Genomic DNA, 16045 nt, shown 5'->3' with positions numbered 1-16045 from the left:
AGGACAAGAATTACATATTTTCCACATTATGAGATAAAAAAAGGTTTTCGTTTGCAATATTTTGCCTTCTTAAAAACAATTGGTATGAGTTAATTTAAGTAATTTACTCATTAAGTAACCGATTACATAATTAACTTGATAATGTCGTCGTACCCGCTTTATTGATTTGGAAAATACTATATATAATTTATTTATTTATATAATAAAGATGAAATCACTCTTAACCTTAACATTTTATATATAATCTAATAAATTTCATTTTCTTAAGAATAATAGTCATAAGAATCATGTCATTAACGTGCAGAGAAAACGCTTTTACCACCAAATTGTCCAGAATTCGTAATTTTCCTTAGCACATTTGTTTTTAATGTACTTTACACTTTTAAAAACATCTTGGAAATCACTAGAGTTGACTCTGGAAGAACCAAAATTAACAAAAAAAAACTCCGACTGAAACGAAAGTCGTATATAATTGACGCTTAAAACGCAAAAACAATGAATTTTATTTCCTAAATTACAATTAAAAATCTTGGACTTGGTACCTCTTGGTCGTCAATACTACTGTTGAGGTCGTATAGCTTTGGGAAGGCACTTTATGTGTATATATTATATGTATATAGATGAATATAAAACCTAAGAGAACCACGATTTCTTCAAAATTCAGATGATCTATTTCCTTGATTCTTTAATTTTGTATTTTTCAAATTAAAGTTTGCAGTGACAGTATTCAGTTTAGTATTTGGTAGTGAAATATTTAAATAGATGTCAATGATCTACAAATTGAAACCTTCAGTAGCGTTTCAACACGTTCAGATTTTTTTTAAATTGCTTGAAACGCGTTCATTTCCATTTTTTGCAAGCATATCTAAATAGAATTTGATACAATTTTATCTACGTTGTAGTCAACGACGTTTTCTGACATCTCATATTGCATATAAGAAACATTTGTCGATACTACATCAGAATTGGTTGAACTTTTTGAACGGAAAGCTGCCATTCACTAGCAGCTTATAAAGTAAATTTCTTACCACTTCAGGGGTTGAAAAATAAAAACTTCTCGTCTTTATTTATGAACGTATTGCAAGACACTCGACAAAAAAAATTGCGAAAATCGTCAGCAAATAGACAGTAGTAATGAAACGCATTTAGTATTAAAATAATACATTCTTCTGTATTTAAAGCCCGGTTGAATGCCTTAATTTTAAATTCGATCTGTGATTTAAATATTGAATATGAGATATCCTCCATTTTTTTCTAAAAATCTTCATAGTAACTGTAAGTAGAGTTTTAGGAGAAGATATTAAAGAGGTCATAAATCCTCTTTTTTACCCATAGATTAATTATTTTACAAAAATACATGAAACACTTTTTATATGTATACAAACTAATGCAAAAAAAATCTTGGAAGTTTCTTCATTGGTTCTTAAGGTAGCTTACAACGCAATAAGAAATCCATAAACCGTATTAAATTTTGCTTGGAAGCTTGACAAAATCAGGAGCATCTTTAAACCTAATTTCGTGCCACCAATCAGGTCTAGACATCGCTCCTGGATTATGGAATAATTCAGTTTGCAAATTTTCATACAGCTAAAAATATACATGAAAATACAAGCCGATAAAATTAATTAATACTGCAGCCTATACTTTTCCATCAGATTTTCCTAAAACAGAATTCACGACATAATCTGGAGGTGCCATTCCATCCACAATGCTCATGAAGTCGGGTTTTAATGAGTCACATAGATGGAGTATACAATCTTTGACCATGGAGGAAAACTTGGAATCAGTGGTGAAACCTCCCTAAATTTTTTTTAAGTCAGGTTCTTAAAAATACTGTGCAAAGCAAATGTCTTATTTACCTGATAAAAATAAACCAGATGCTTATCCAAATTCCATAAACCATATAATGCCCCCAAGCGCCATAGGGTTTCTTTGAGGCTCTCATGAGCAGTGGGAATTTGTTTCCAAAACGTTTCCAAGGCATAATATTCTATAAATGCCTTCGACAATATTGCAGCGCAATACACTTGAATTTCTGTTTTTGCCACAAACTGATTGTTTCTCTTTGCTATTTTTTTCTGCTTTTTATCTGCCTCTTTCACCAAGTATAGTATAAGCCATTGATAACTTTCAGCAATAACTAGAAATCACCCATATCTTCTTGCTTTCAAAACTTCTTTCTTAACACTCACAATTCCTCTCCAGCAACTCTTGAGGAGATCCACACCTAAATTTATAAACCGCAATTTCCTGATGCCTTCTAAAAAATTCGCAGCTTTTCAAAGGAGTAGCTAAATTATTGCCATGGCACAATGATTGCCACTGTCTTAGAAGCCAATTGCTGGTTTGTTGCAGCAGGACGTTGTTATCCCCTTCATAGGTCACGCAAGGATCTATGGTGGTCTTTATATCACCCAATCGAGCAGATTTTAAGAAACCATGACCACCACAGGCTTCCCTGCATTCTTGTACTGCATCTCTGCAAGACCATGTGACTAATGATTTTGCACTTGAGACCACAGCATGAATTTCGGAGACCATTGCGCTCTGAAAAAAAAAATCAAATGTAAGTAGAGGAGGAAATGCATTATGGTAGATGAACTAAATTGACATTCATTTTTAGTTGATGGTTGTTAAAAATGAAAAAAAATTGATAAACTTAATATAGTCAATCTGAGTGATTAGTTCAGGTTAAATTATGGCTCTATTGGCCAGACATTGAACTACAATAGGTAAGTGCTAAGAATTTTTACTGTCCATTTTATATGCTTACCAAATCTTTTATTTCTTTGGATGTAGTAGATAGTTCTACGGCCGAGAGGTAGGTGTCCGAAAAGCTTAAAACAAATGTTCGAAGAATTACTGCTACTGCCATGTAAGGAAACAATCTCCATCTCTATTTAAAAAATTACTTATATATAATAAAATTCATAAGGAAATCGTTAAATTCTAGAAAGAAAAATCCACTTTTCATAACATCATAATTACAGGTGATCCTTCGGGCCACTTTAGGCAAATTATCATCTTATTTCGGCGGTTTCTATTTATTCCCACTTACATGTAACTGGTATTCAATTAATGGCCACTCGTTCTTCGTACCATCCCCTTCACCATTAGGCCCAAACTGTTTTCTAATGGCCGCATACCTGAGAGCTATAGTCACAGCGCAAATAATATTGTTTGAACTCTCTTGCATAATCCCCACTCTCCCTGCAGACAAATTCTCCAAAGCTGCCCTCAATATCCTCCCAGGATCTGAAAAACTGCTTTCGTAATCGCCTTCTGGGGAGACGTCTGCAGTTCTATTTAGCAGATTCTCTCTGGGAATTCGGTAATTTTGGAACATAATAAAGCTGAAAGACAAGCGGTTTATTACACGTAAATGGTGCAATGTAACGATTGCTGTTTACCCATTGTCGATTCCATGCAAACCAATTTTTTCACCCATATCGCCAACTATCAGACCGGAATAGGGCAACAATGTATTGGGATCGCGGATTGGAACTACGAAGGCATGCAAACCGTGACACTGGCCTTTTGTGTACAATTGGGCAAAAAGTAATGCTAAGGTGCAAGTTTTGCCTGAAACATGGGAGTATTTATGTTGCGTGTTACGTAGGTAGATAATTAGTACATAGGTACCTAAATTCCCCACCCAACATTTCGCAGCCTCAAAATCTGGGGTATTGATGACAAATTCTTGAGTTTCTGGATCGTAAGTGGCTGATGTTCTCATCTGTTTTGTGTTACTGCCATGGGAAATCTCAGTTAATGCTAGACAAGCCAAAACCTAAGTAATATTAAACAAAATTATGTATTTCACAAAATGTTTTGCGGCAGTTTAAGTAGCAGATATGTCATATATACAATTATTTGAGTACCTACTTGCTTTTGTCATTAATTAACCGTAACGCACATTGTATTGATGACTAAAAGAATAGTCACTTAGCTAACGAGTGCCGAAAGTGATACTTTGCTGCACATTGATTGCAGATGGCGGAGCGAAGCAAACCAAGGCTCAGTTAGCAATCGAGTATGGTAGTAAAGACACTTTGGCACGTGTTGGATATAACATTTTTTCGTACGAACACTTGTGTGTTTACTTTATTGCCTTCAGATAAGTTCATTTGAATATTAGGATGAGGCAAAATCTTTACATGAAGATGTAAGATTAAAAAAATGATCCCAGAAGTGGAGTGGAGTGCTATTTTCATTTCACAAATGCGGGAGGTAAAGCCACGTTATCGTACGCTCGTAGGAGAAAATGCTCTTTTCCGTTTGGAACTATTCGTACTCAAACAATATTTGTCACGTTTTAGTACTTAAACTCGGTACTCACTTTATTATTCCATGCGGCATCTAGGATATGATGATGCCTTTCAGTGCCCAATGTTGTTAAAGTGTTTTTAAAAAGCGCAATTCCAATGGCATGTTTTACCGAGACATCTGGAAATGCAACGGCGAGTGCTTCATTTACAGTCATCATAAATCTAGTCTACAAAGATTAATACGTTGGTCTTAAATTAAGTAAATCATTGGCCTAAAACACCCGACATCCGGTCATACAATAAAAGAAGGTACATACCTTTCTTTTGTAAGGTAATTTAGCGGTGTCCGGATGTAGAAAATTATATTGACAATATTTATGAAGTTGAATGGCCGTAATCCTCTTCATTTCATCATTATCAGGTACCTTTTTTGGTCGTTGGAATGCGGGATCTTTCTCTAATGTATTCCAAACTTGCATCTGCGAAAATGACATATCCAAAATATATGTATGACAGGTAGTAGGAGGTGTGAATTGGGTACAGGAAATAAAGAGAGGTCTTAAGACAAATGCGGCATTAACACATATCCACTTTTGCAATTCCGGGTAAATTTGCTCCGTATAGATTCAGTAAATTGCTTCCCATATTTATATTAGTTACCAGGACTTATAGGACTTAAAATTTTAAATTAGGAAAGCATTTAGGTACCTGTCACTACCTTAATTTTAAGTAATTCTGGATCTTCGAAAAACAATTTCATATTTTTCCAGTCGAATTTGGCTTGTTTTCTGTAATGGTCCAATGGACCAGGAGGTAAATCCGCAATCAAATTGGCATCAGGTTGTGGTGCCATGGTTCGATCTGAAATAGTAGAATTATTGTTCAAATACTGTATTCACTCATTGAATTTAATCTATCTACCCAGACTAATGTTTCATCATTGCAACTTCTCGTTTTTTAGAATGGGACGATACCTGTTTGAAATTCGCCATAATTTTGCTTAATATAGCAATTTTTGTCAGTTCGACTGACTTTCCCTTAAAGCTACTTACAATTACCAAAAAGAGTACGCATTTATTTTAATAAATGCTTTTTACAAGCGATAAAAAACGAAGTATGTTAGAAATTTATCATGCTTCGTGACGCAATGTTCAGGTTACTTCGGAGTTCAGAAAGGCAAGAACAGGCTCAAATATTGTTTTGACTTCCTCATAGAAATTTATCCGCGTCTAACGCATATTCCAAGCCTAAAAGATGTTTTCACGGACCAAATCGGAATGAAAGGGAAATTTTACAGGCGGTGAGTAAAATGTGAAAACCTCAATAATAATATTAATAATAATAAATGGCAATGAAATAAATTTTCCATTACATGCAAAATAATTCTTCGACTTCGACATGGGTTATAAGAGAGGAAATTAACGCATCTCATCAGGCAGTGCGGAAGCACTTGAAATACTTGAATAAATATCGTCCCTTTAAAATTCACATCACACAACTCTTGCATGCAAGCGACATGAACGGAGGATAACGTTTTCTGGAAATTTTAGGACACTGTTAGAACAAAAACGCCAAGTTATTTCCAACGTGATCTCACAAATGAACGCAAATTTACAAACTAAGGCATGTTGAATCGTCACAATGAACATGATCAGTGTACTCAAAATGTATACAAACACCAAAGACGTCGACCACAAATGAGCACCTGTCGGCTTAAGCATTTGGGTTGATCTATTTCGCGAAATGATAATTAAACAATACATTTAGGGAGAGAACTTGACCGTACATGCACTTTTTAAGAATTAATCTTACAGATTACAGAGATAACAACAATTTCTGCAACCATTCGAATAACTTTTGAATCCAACAAAATGGCCCGGTAGTCATTTTAAACAATGGAGACATACGTTGGCCGGGACGTTTATCAGGTCTTTTCCTGTTAGATTATTATTTTTGATAAACTCTGAAAAACGTCACTTATAAACCTGTACCTACGCCGATATTAACAAGCTGCGAAAGAAGGCCATCACAACTTTAAGAACCAAAATAAGAAGGGGCGATGTAAAATCAATGCAGAATTTAAGAAGACGCGTTGAGCTGTGTTTGAAAATAGAGGATGAATCGTTTGAGCACCTCTTATAATTTTCTTTATATACTTGTTTCATGTTTTGTTAGTTCCAAGGCATTCTTTTGCAAAAAAAGAGTTTTTGATATTTTCATCAATCTATAAAAAAAGTGAATTCAAAGGTTTGAAAATCCAAGATGGCATCCATAAGAAGAAATGAAGGTGAAAATGGTTGTGGAAAATCAAAATGTTAGATTTCACATGTCGTCACAGCGTGGAAGAACAAAATTTGCAATGAAGTGTTAAAAATTTTGAATTACTTCACCTAAATCAGTTGAGAAAAAAATAAAACGTTTTTCCAAAATTTCAGTTTGATCTAAATATTTCCGACGGTTCTCGGAATTCTTTAAATTTTAAAACGGAATATTTTTTAACATCAAATTGCGCAGCATTTCCCCAATTTAACCGACCTCGTGTATGCCATGGTTATCGCGATGCCCATGGTTATGTAACGTACCCTTAGGCTACGCCTATGCAATACGCTATCTTAGTAGATTGCCCTGGGATGACCACATGCTGGGAACCCATTATTTTCCTATAAGGGTTCCCTTACATAAAGAACCTTTCACTGCTTTCCCCTTCAATTCTCATTTTGCCATTCTTTTAAAACGCCACGGTTTAAAGACTTAGAAAGTTACCAACTATGGATTACCCTGTGAATTGCCAAAACCCGGGGTACGCCTATGAACACCGACTCCCACACACTGGTACTGAAGATACCCCGAAGGAAAAAACAAATAGTCAGACAGTGAGACACAGAGGAGATACATAGTGTCAATACAGGACTAAAATAATCTCTCAGCATCCTCTTTTGAATAGCTACTTTGATGTAAAAAATTATTCATTCTTTAAATTTCTAAGCGATTAAGGTGTAAATGTCAAAATCAGTACAATGAAGAGCTACCAAAAGTGTTCCAGAGTTTTTTCTTTCGTTAAGTTCCATTACAGTCGGGTTCCAGAAACAGAAACTTGTTTATATGCATATTACTTTAAGAAATTAAAGTTATTAAAATTTGCTGCTTCCATCGGGATCTAGAAAAGAATAAGAGATACGAAGTCGCTTAAATTGGAGCAAATTTGCGCTGCGCATTTCTATGCACGACAAAATTACGTTTTGAAGTTTAAAAAGTATTATTATTTTTTAAATAATCAAATTTAAATATTTCAGTTCTTGGAGCACTAGCCTGGAGATTCTAAATGCCCGTTACTTTAGTGCCGTTGGATACTATAACATATACAGGGTGTTTCAGAATTATGGTGACAAATCGATAGAGGTAACAGGATAATAGAATAATAAATATAGTGTATTTAATAAAAGATTGTCTTAAGACCCGTCATTTCTGAGATACAGGGTGTTAAAATTCTACTTTTTTTCTTTTTTTTAGTTTATTTTAAAATTACTGGGACTGTTGAAATGAAAATTGTGTATATTTGTGTTGTAATCCGATAAATTTGATGGGCATAATTAAAATTTTGTACATAATAGAGGGCGCTAGTTATACGTGTATCATTACATATTTTCATCTTTAATATTCTTGAACTTTTTTACCGATAAATCTAAATTTAAAAAAGTTTTGACAATCTTTTATATAGTAAACTATATTTAATTTTCGATAATCTGTTATTTCTGTCGAGTTGTCACCATAATTCTGAAACACCCTATATATCAATATCCGGGATGATTTTCTTTGTAAAATGATTTGGGCAGACGATCGCAATTTTCCAAAAATGGAATATTAAACCTGTGCTTTTTACAATTATTGTTGCTCTTTCGTTGAATTTTTCATTAAATGAATATTAAAAGGTTCATTTAAAGCTATGTGGCAACCCGTATTTAGTATTTTTCCAATGTATTAAATATTTTTTTAATGAAATTTCCATTTAGCAAAGAAGCATGTGCTTACCATACAGTGTGACAGAGTTTTAATTGGAAATCAAGTGCTTTCAATAAATGTAGAAAAATAGACACGTCCGTACTTATAAAAATGAAGTTGATGGTGGCCCCTAAAATTCGAAACGTCTCACAAAAAATTCGGCAACTTTGCCTTGTTAAATAATGTACAATACCAATGGAGAAGTGACATTTAATTATAATCATCTTTTCAAGCACAATACAATAAAAATGATTTGAACAAATCTGTTCGATTATTTTCGGAATTGATCACAGTTTCTTGTAATTTAAAACGTAATATTTTTCGCCATAAGAACATTCAAGTCTGCTCCGATTTTAAGCACCGCTTACGGTTTTCGAAATCCCAATGGTGAGTAGTAAATTTATATAATCCTTCATATAATGGAGAGATGCCTAAACTAAACAAAATAAATAAAAAAACATTCGTCATCTTACCGTTTATTTGTCCAAGTTAATTTAAAACTTTGAAAGAAAGTTTCCCGTCATGTTTGTGCAATAAAATTACAAAATGGAGATTCGCACGTAAATCTGCTTCGCAGTTATTTTAGCGATTTCAAAATATCAAAATAAAGGCGATAATTAAAGAAAATAAACAAAAATAAGATTTAGTGTTTAAATGTGAGCCTGTGTAAACACACAGCATAAATTGGTAAAAAACTTACCTATTTATTTGCTGAAATACCAATATTTAATCTTTGGGTACGAGTGAGTAGGAATCAAGGCAGATTTCCAGTTATATTATACGTATTGTACTTTTCCTTGCATTTACTTGGTTATAATTGAAAATCGATTCAAGGGATTATTGGTAATAATATCATAACGATAAGCCACGCTACAAGTAAGACAAAAATTATTTATATGTGAATTAATTATGCGTGATCGGTAGGGCGATACGCCACTTTCTTCACAACACATCACGTTTTTATTTACATTTTTATAGTAATTTTATTTAAAATAACTATAAAAATCAAATTAAATAATATCGATAATACGAATTTATGTATGTGTGTATTTGTGTATGTGTTCGCGTGCCTTATCGGGTTATTAGGCCCTTCAATTGATGAATGAAGTGGAGGAATAGAACATTTGTTTTTAATGTATCTCTATTAGTCCATTTATTTAGATAATAATTGAATCATCTAACTGCAAAATACTATTCATGTGATTTGACAATACGAAAATTTCCGGGCATTCCAATTCCTAAAATTGTTTAATAAAAGCAGTTGCAAAATTCAGCGAAAGTATGAAACCATCAGTCTATTTTTAACGTTCTAATCAATAGAAAAATTAGTCGTGGGGGTGGTTTACTTTGGTTACTTACGAGCACACATATGGAATACCTAATAAAAATTTAAGTAACGAATATTCTAAACCTGAACGACTCATCAGCCCTCATAGTTAATTCCCCCTATCAAAAATTTCAACTTTAAGCAGGTATAACAATAATCTAAGTTAATAAAACCTCATAACACTGGTACTATTAAATGATGTTAGATAGATTTCCTTACCCACCGGATAACTTTCAGGACGTTAACAGGTGCAGTCCTTGTTAAGACTAGGTAGTACACCCCAAGAAACTTCGTCGGAAAATTCGAAATGCGCCTTCGGCTACTTATTCAAAACTTTTATCGAGTTTTCAAACAGTCGGCTGGAAGCAATAAGATTCCGGTACATCAATGCAAGTACTGATCAAAAAATAGTATATTTTATTAATCCGAAGGGGTCTTATGGCACATGACTGAAATTGAAACGATATCGACTAACGGCAGTACCGATCCGCAACAGAACTGCCGGCTTTGACAGAAAACATGAGGCACCGAGTCTGCTGACTGAGGTTAGGATGGATAAGTATGATTAAATACGATGGAATGCCTGTAATGCTGAGTGAACATAGGCGTAGGAGCTAGGGGGATTTCGAGCTGGGTATCGAATATGGAAAAAAAAGTTTGAGGAACTTTTCCATGACGATGAGACTTTTTGATAGCAGCAAAGTGGAAAAGTGGAACTAAACAGTTGGTTGCAAACGAGCAACGAGCAGGAACCTCTTCTAAAAAAAAGGTAGAAGAATAACTTCCTCATAGTCACAAGATTATTTACGAAGAGTAGATTAGTCGATGATACATCAAACAGATGACCGGTTTCCTCAGAGGCATATCTCCTCCGAGTATCTCGTTGCTTGGTTTACTACATTATTATTCATTTATATTCGGTAGGTGTTAAAGAGGACGTTGTGCTATCAAAAAAAGTTGGTAGCATTAGAAACGGACTATTTCGTCAATCTCAAAGATCACGCTGAACAATTCTTATAAGAGGCAAAAACCGAACGAGAAGAATAAGAAAATCAAACAGTCAGTAGCCGATCAGAATCAAGTTACTCCATTGAGTAAATTTTTTATTATAAGACATAAAATTCACCTGTAAGTGGTGATATTGTACGGTGACTTTTCAAACTTTATTCGGAAGATAGGAACGTCACCACTTTATTATCTTTACTCTAACTTTACTACAAAAGCACATGTTCAACCATGTAATTTGCTAATTTAAATTACTCGGAAATAAAAAATAAAAATGAAATGAACTCGAAGTACCAGCCATGAAATACCATTGATGTAATCTGCAGTAAAATCCGATTGTATCAACATATTGTAGATGAAAATTTCAATGTCAAAAGCAGAAGATTATTTAATCGATATTTGTGATTATGTATCGTCAGGGTTATACATACATATATTGTCATGATTTTTAATCCATAAACAGATAATCGGTTAAAAGTTTTTTTTTAATTCAAATTAATTCAAATATGCTTTCAAATACTGAAAGGCAATTTTGTATATTTTACAGTTTGGGAAAAGGCCTGTATTTTTGACGAAAATATGAGGTATTCCACAAAAGAAAATTTGTCGCTTTTATTGCTAAAATTGTAATTTACCACCACTGTGTCCATGTCATCAAATCGTACTCACCGCCACTTGCCCCGCATCATATATATATATATTGCCATCTGTGTTTATTCTATGGACTTTCATGGACGAGGACAAACTATTTCATCGATGGTGATATTCTAAGTCGTGAGGTAGGTTCTGGACGCAGCTACACATACGTTATTCTTCTGTCTTCAGTTAAGATCGTGCACCAGAAAAGGATGTGTATTTGCAACGCACCAATTAACAGTAACCTTACGTCATAGGTTGATGCTAATAGTGGTAGCAATGTAAATTTCGATGAACAAAATCCGAGAAAGTTTTTAATTTTTTTTAGTTTAATTTTATAAGTTTATGCAAGTATTTCTACGAAATTAGCATATATCATGTCTAAATCAACTACTTCAAATTGTTTTTGGCTAGTATATTCATCAAAAGTAAAATTTGTGTTTTATAGCATCATTTTCGGGGTATTTGAATATAGTCTCAAAAAAGCAATTTAAGGTCGATTTAAAAAAATATGCAGGAGAACTGATTTCGGGCAAAAATTTATTTCTTTACATATTTTTTGACATATATCGATAATATATTTAACGGTAAAATGGGGTCTTACGATGTCGATAACGATACCCCATTATGAACAATGATCTTGGAATTCCAAGAAATGAGAATGTTTTCCTGAATTCCGAATTAAAAAAATGTCGAGCCAATGCTAGTCAATCCTGAAAGGAGAGGCACTACGAAGAAAGTTGGAAATCACAAGACTATGGAAGATGGATGCCGCAAGACGCTTCAACGTTAAAGCCACGTTGGTTGAGATGAAGCATAAATCACAAACAAGTGAAAAAAGTGAAAAATGGCTTTGCAAGCTATAAATTTTCGCGCGACGCGCCTGTAGATTGTGTGAATACGTAAATTGGTAATTTAATTCGGCCTTAAATATATTGCTCGACTCGCAAGTGGAAGTGTTAATAATAGTAAATTATGCAATTACACAAAGTTTTGAATTATAAGATATGGTTGAGAAGTAGTGGAAGACATGTAGACTAAGTGATTAATCATTACAATTTTTTTGTTACTTCTTAAAAATATTTCGCAACCATGGTGTATCATCTTTTCTCACCTCCCATTTAACTACATTCTATAAAATTAAAAAAAAACGCATTTTTAATGCATTATTTATACACTGTGGTAAATTGAACTGAAATAAATTCGGTATACACGTGACATTTGATTTTTAGCAAAATTCCTTAAACACATTCATTTTTATTTCACCCAGTACAGTTTTTAGTAATCTTTTAATGCTTCAAATATCAACCCCTGCGCTAAGGTGACAGTTGCCCTTAAATGTTTAAGTGGAAAGGGAGTTCAAGTGATACATCATTTTAAAGATTTTTTCAACCTAACTTTATTTGAGATATTATTTTTCATCATAGAGCAAAATAATACTAAAAATAAACAAAATTTTAAACAATAAAATTATTATTTCCTTTAACTTAGTAATTGTTTGAAATGTTCACAGTTGGGTTCTTGGCACGGCCCTTAACGATGCTAAAACTCATCTCTCACAATTTCTAAAGAATTTGGAGTGATTTGTTCATTCGTTATCGATAACATATGGTGTCGCATTGTAAACCTTCGATTTCAGGAGTCCCCATAAAAGAAATCAAGAAGAGTGAGATCGGGAGATCTCGGCGGCCATTCTATTGAGTCTCTTCTTTTTATCCATCAATTTGGAAAAATTTCATTTATGCATAGCAAACATTTCGAGTAAAATGTGGTGGTGTTCCATCCTGTAACTAAATGCCTTCGTTCGGCATGCCTGGATTTGCTTCACTAGGAAACAAATTAGATAATGCAGGAACTGACTTGTCTTAAAAAATTCTAAATATGGTTGACTATTTAAATTTTCATCGAAAAATATTGGTCTTAATACTCGGTTCCCTATGATATGGGTGGGTATCATAGGGAACCGAATCAATATTTGTTCTTGCAGGGTACGACGTGCGATCTCTCATCTAGTTAAGATTCACTGCATACCAATATGGAAAATTTTGTTTATTAACATGTTTATTTAAAGTAAAAGATCCTGCATTAGTAAACAAAATCCATTCCATAAATATTTCTAATTGCTGAACAACATTCATAATTCTTTTGCAAAATTCAGTTCGTCAATTTCCATCCTTAAGCAATTCTTGATGTATTTGCATTTTATAACGTCGAATATTTGCATTTTTCATTAATTTTTAAACGAATATATTACTGACTAAATTTTGATGAGCTATCTGCTGGGCTGGTGTAATCGGGTATTGTTTTAATGCCAAAAGCGAGTAAATTTTTGTATCGCCATCAATTTTTGCGGCCTGCTCCTGGGAATATCTCTCACATGACCATGGTCTTTAAATTTTTTTTCTATTTTATTTATGGTTCTTTGATTAATGGGTGGCAATCAGGACACTTTTGTCGAAATAACTGAACAATCTCATTTTGTGTTCGTACTCTGTCGTCGTTTCCAATCAATATTAAAACTTCGATTTTATGAAATTCTGTTAAGTGAGGCATCATCGCCATTTTATAACTATACGTGAAGTGTTTCATTTCTGTGTTAAACGAAATGAACTAAATTTTGTATTGAAGAAATACTTAGATTATTGTGGAATTGCAGAAATATTTCCTGAAAAAAATTAGAAGTAAATAAACAACATTTAAGTATGAAAGCAACTTATTTTTTATATTATTTTGCTCTATGATGAAAAGTAATATGTCAAATAAAGTCAGGTTGAAAAGATCTTTAAAACGATATATCACTTGAACCCCCTTTTCGTTTAATCTTTTAAGGGTAATTGTCACTCTAGTTAATGGGTTGAAATTTGTAGCATCAGGATACTCCCAAAAAGTGTATCTGCTAAATTGAAAATTGACGTGTTTAAGCAATTTTGCTAAAAATCAAATGCCATGTAGGTACCGAATTTATTTCAGTTAAAGTTACCACACAGTATTGTACAGAGATTAAACATATAAGTTAAATCCAAAAATACAAAAACCCAACGCGTCTTCACTCATACCGCCGATGGTGACGTTTCAATAGACATTAATTTCCATGGAAATTATAAATAAAATAGTAATGGGGATTATGATGATATAGCCAATTAGACTGCTAGGTAAATAATGAATCATATACGTGCCATTATTAACCTATTATTCAACTGCTATTATGAAAAGGCAAAAAAACGTTTTTTTTTTCTTCAATCATCCAATGTACCTAATAATGGTGTTAGTAGGGAAAAAAAAATCATTAGCTAACATAAATGAATTAACTGTGTTGCTGGGTCAGATGGGCACCACCTGTTGGTATCGCAGTTACATCATACTGGTATAATTCGAGCGTTGACATTGTTACAAGGCCACCGAAACCAGAACCCGCAACACGTGATGTGAACCATGTGGAATTTGAACAAATCAGAGAGGAGATTGCGAAACATAGTCTAAATTCTAAACAATTAAATACGTCTCTCTTTCGTTTGTATAGAATACCATAGGCGGAACTTGCGGGTATAAATAGTTAAGTTCCCCATAAGAAACTAGGTAGACATAAGTGATATATGAACATCAGCTGGTGAACTATTAGAAGATCGTTGAATATAGAAAAACGAAGAAATTCACTAAAATTCTCATCTCGATTAAAATGTGAAAGATATCTGTCTTGAAGTTTTCTTCATATACCAGGCCGGGACCCCTTTTAGATATCGACGGCCAGTATTGACAGTAAGAAAGTTTACATATTTACCAATTGATTTGATCAAAAATGAAGTTATTCTCTGGTATAACTATAGGGATTGAGGACAACTTAAAGATTTTTCTCTCAAGCTTTATTTGCCACAATTTACCATGCGATGGTCATCCTTGCATTGTTAAATATTTTTACAAGCAGCTCGAAAACCCCGATCAGTATGAAAAAATATATAGCAGAGACGAAAAATTGAACTGAAAATATTTGTTTATGGGAAATATATTTCACTGCTAAAATTTTCAAAAACGCGGCAATAATGTAATTTTCTAAATTTGCTTTGGCAAAAACAAATGCGCAGGATTTCTATGGCATAAAATATTCGAATATTCTTAAAAAGTTATAGTGTGTCCTATTAAAAAAAACACAATTCGCTTTATTATGAGTAAAACCAAGGAACCTATGAATTTACTTTTTTAACAAATACATTATAGTAGAAAAAGAGCCTTAAGAAAGAATTTATATCGGTTTACTGAGCTATGGGGGGGGGGGGTCAGAAAATCCTTAATCTTAGTATATTTTGACCAATTTGTATATTCCAACTTAAAATACGAACATTTTTTTCCAATAATAACATAATGGTTCTGTATAAAAAAAGTTGCGAAGCGAAAAATATTTGAAGGTATAAGGTACTTTCAAATGGGTAAAATGTAGATACATTTTTCTACTAAATTTTCCGTCTTGTTTAAGCACCAAAGACAATTTTTAACTTGTGAGCAACATGAACGAGATTCGAATTACAAGATTAACAAAGGTGTAATTAAAAAATAGCGTTAATCATTAGTTTTAAATTATAATTTTTTTTATTGCATATTTTTCTCTAAACCCCTTCACAAAATTCCATATTCTTACCTTCATGGAATCAGCTGAATTCTTTCACAAATCGATATTTTAATAAATCCCACATCATTTATTTCAAGGTAACAAAGACTCGAGGCACTAAAAAAGAACATTTTTTAAGAACTTAAATTATTTTTCATGCTGCAAAGCTCAGGAAATAGGATATTTTGGAGGGTTAGTTTCACCTTAAAT

At 33.2% G+C, this 16045-nt stretch overlaps 1 protein-coding gene across 5 annotated transcripts; it reads right to left on the bottom strand.

Annotated features, from left to right (window-relative positions):
- Positions 1 to 451: 451 nt before the first annotated feature.
- On the bottom strand, positions 452 to 16045 carry LOC136346448 (peroxisomal acyl-coenzyme A oxidase 3). Of its 5 annotated transcripts, none has more exons than XM_066295610.1 (12): positions 15866 to 16045; positions 4987 to 5129; positions 4586 to 4747; positions 4340 to 4495; positions 3643 to 3790; positions 3411 to 3582; positions 3059 to 3353; positions 2774 to 2896; positions 2193 to 2547; positions 1860 to 2140; positions 1645 to 1800; positions 452 to 1587 (listed from the first exon to the last, which is right to left on the bottom strand). In XM_066295610.1, exons 2-12 carry the CDS (start codon positions 5119 to 5121, stop codon positions 1465 to 1467), a joined length of 2106 nt encoding a protein of 701 aa, XP_066151707.1. In that variant the 5' UTR covers positions 5122 to 5129; positions 15866 to 16045; the 3' UTR covers positions 452 to 1464. The 5 variants fall into 5 exon arrangements, with proteins under 5 accessions (XP_066151707.1, XP_066151705.1, XP_066151706.1 ...); XM_066295608.1 differs by lacking the exon at positions 15866 to 16045 and adding an exon at positions 9814 to 10138; XM_066295609.1 differs by lacking the exon at positions 15866 to 16045 and adding an exon at positions 9818 to 10138.

The sequence above is a fragment of the Euwallacea fornicatus genome, chromosome 23 (genome assembly GCF_040115645.1).
Source record: "Euwallacea fornicatus isolate EFF26 chromosome 23, ASM4011564v1, whole genome shotgun sequence".
Lineage (NCBI taxonomy): Eukaryota > Metazoa > Arthropoda > Insecta > Coleoptera > Curculionidae > Euwallacea > Euwallacea fornicatus.
The sequence above is the reverse complement of the archived record's forward strand: the minus strand, read 5'-3'. Positions and strand labels throughout refer to the sequence as shown.

What these genes read in the sequence shown, in the direction of transcription:
- LOC136346448 (XM_066295610.1), bottom strand. Translation starts at nt 5,121, where the DNA reads ATGGCACCACAACCTGATGCCAATTTGATTGCGGATTTACCTCCTGGT. An exon ending in TAATTGAATACCAGTTACAT is followed by an intron (nt 2,897 to 3,058) that starts GTAAGTGGGAAT and finishes TTTTTTAAATAG; the next exon opens with AGATGGAGATTGTTTCCTTA. An exon ending in ATCTGGTTTATTTTTATCAG is followed by an intron (nt 1,801 to 1,859) that starts GTAAATAAGACA and finishes AAAAAAATTTAG; the next exon opens with GGAGGTTTCACCACTGATTC.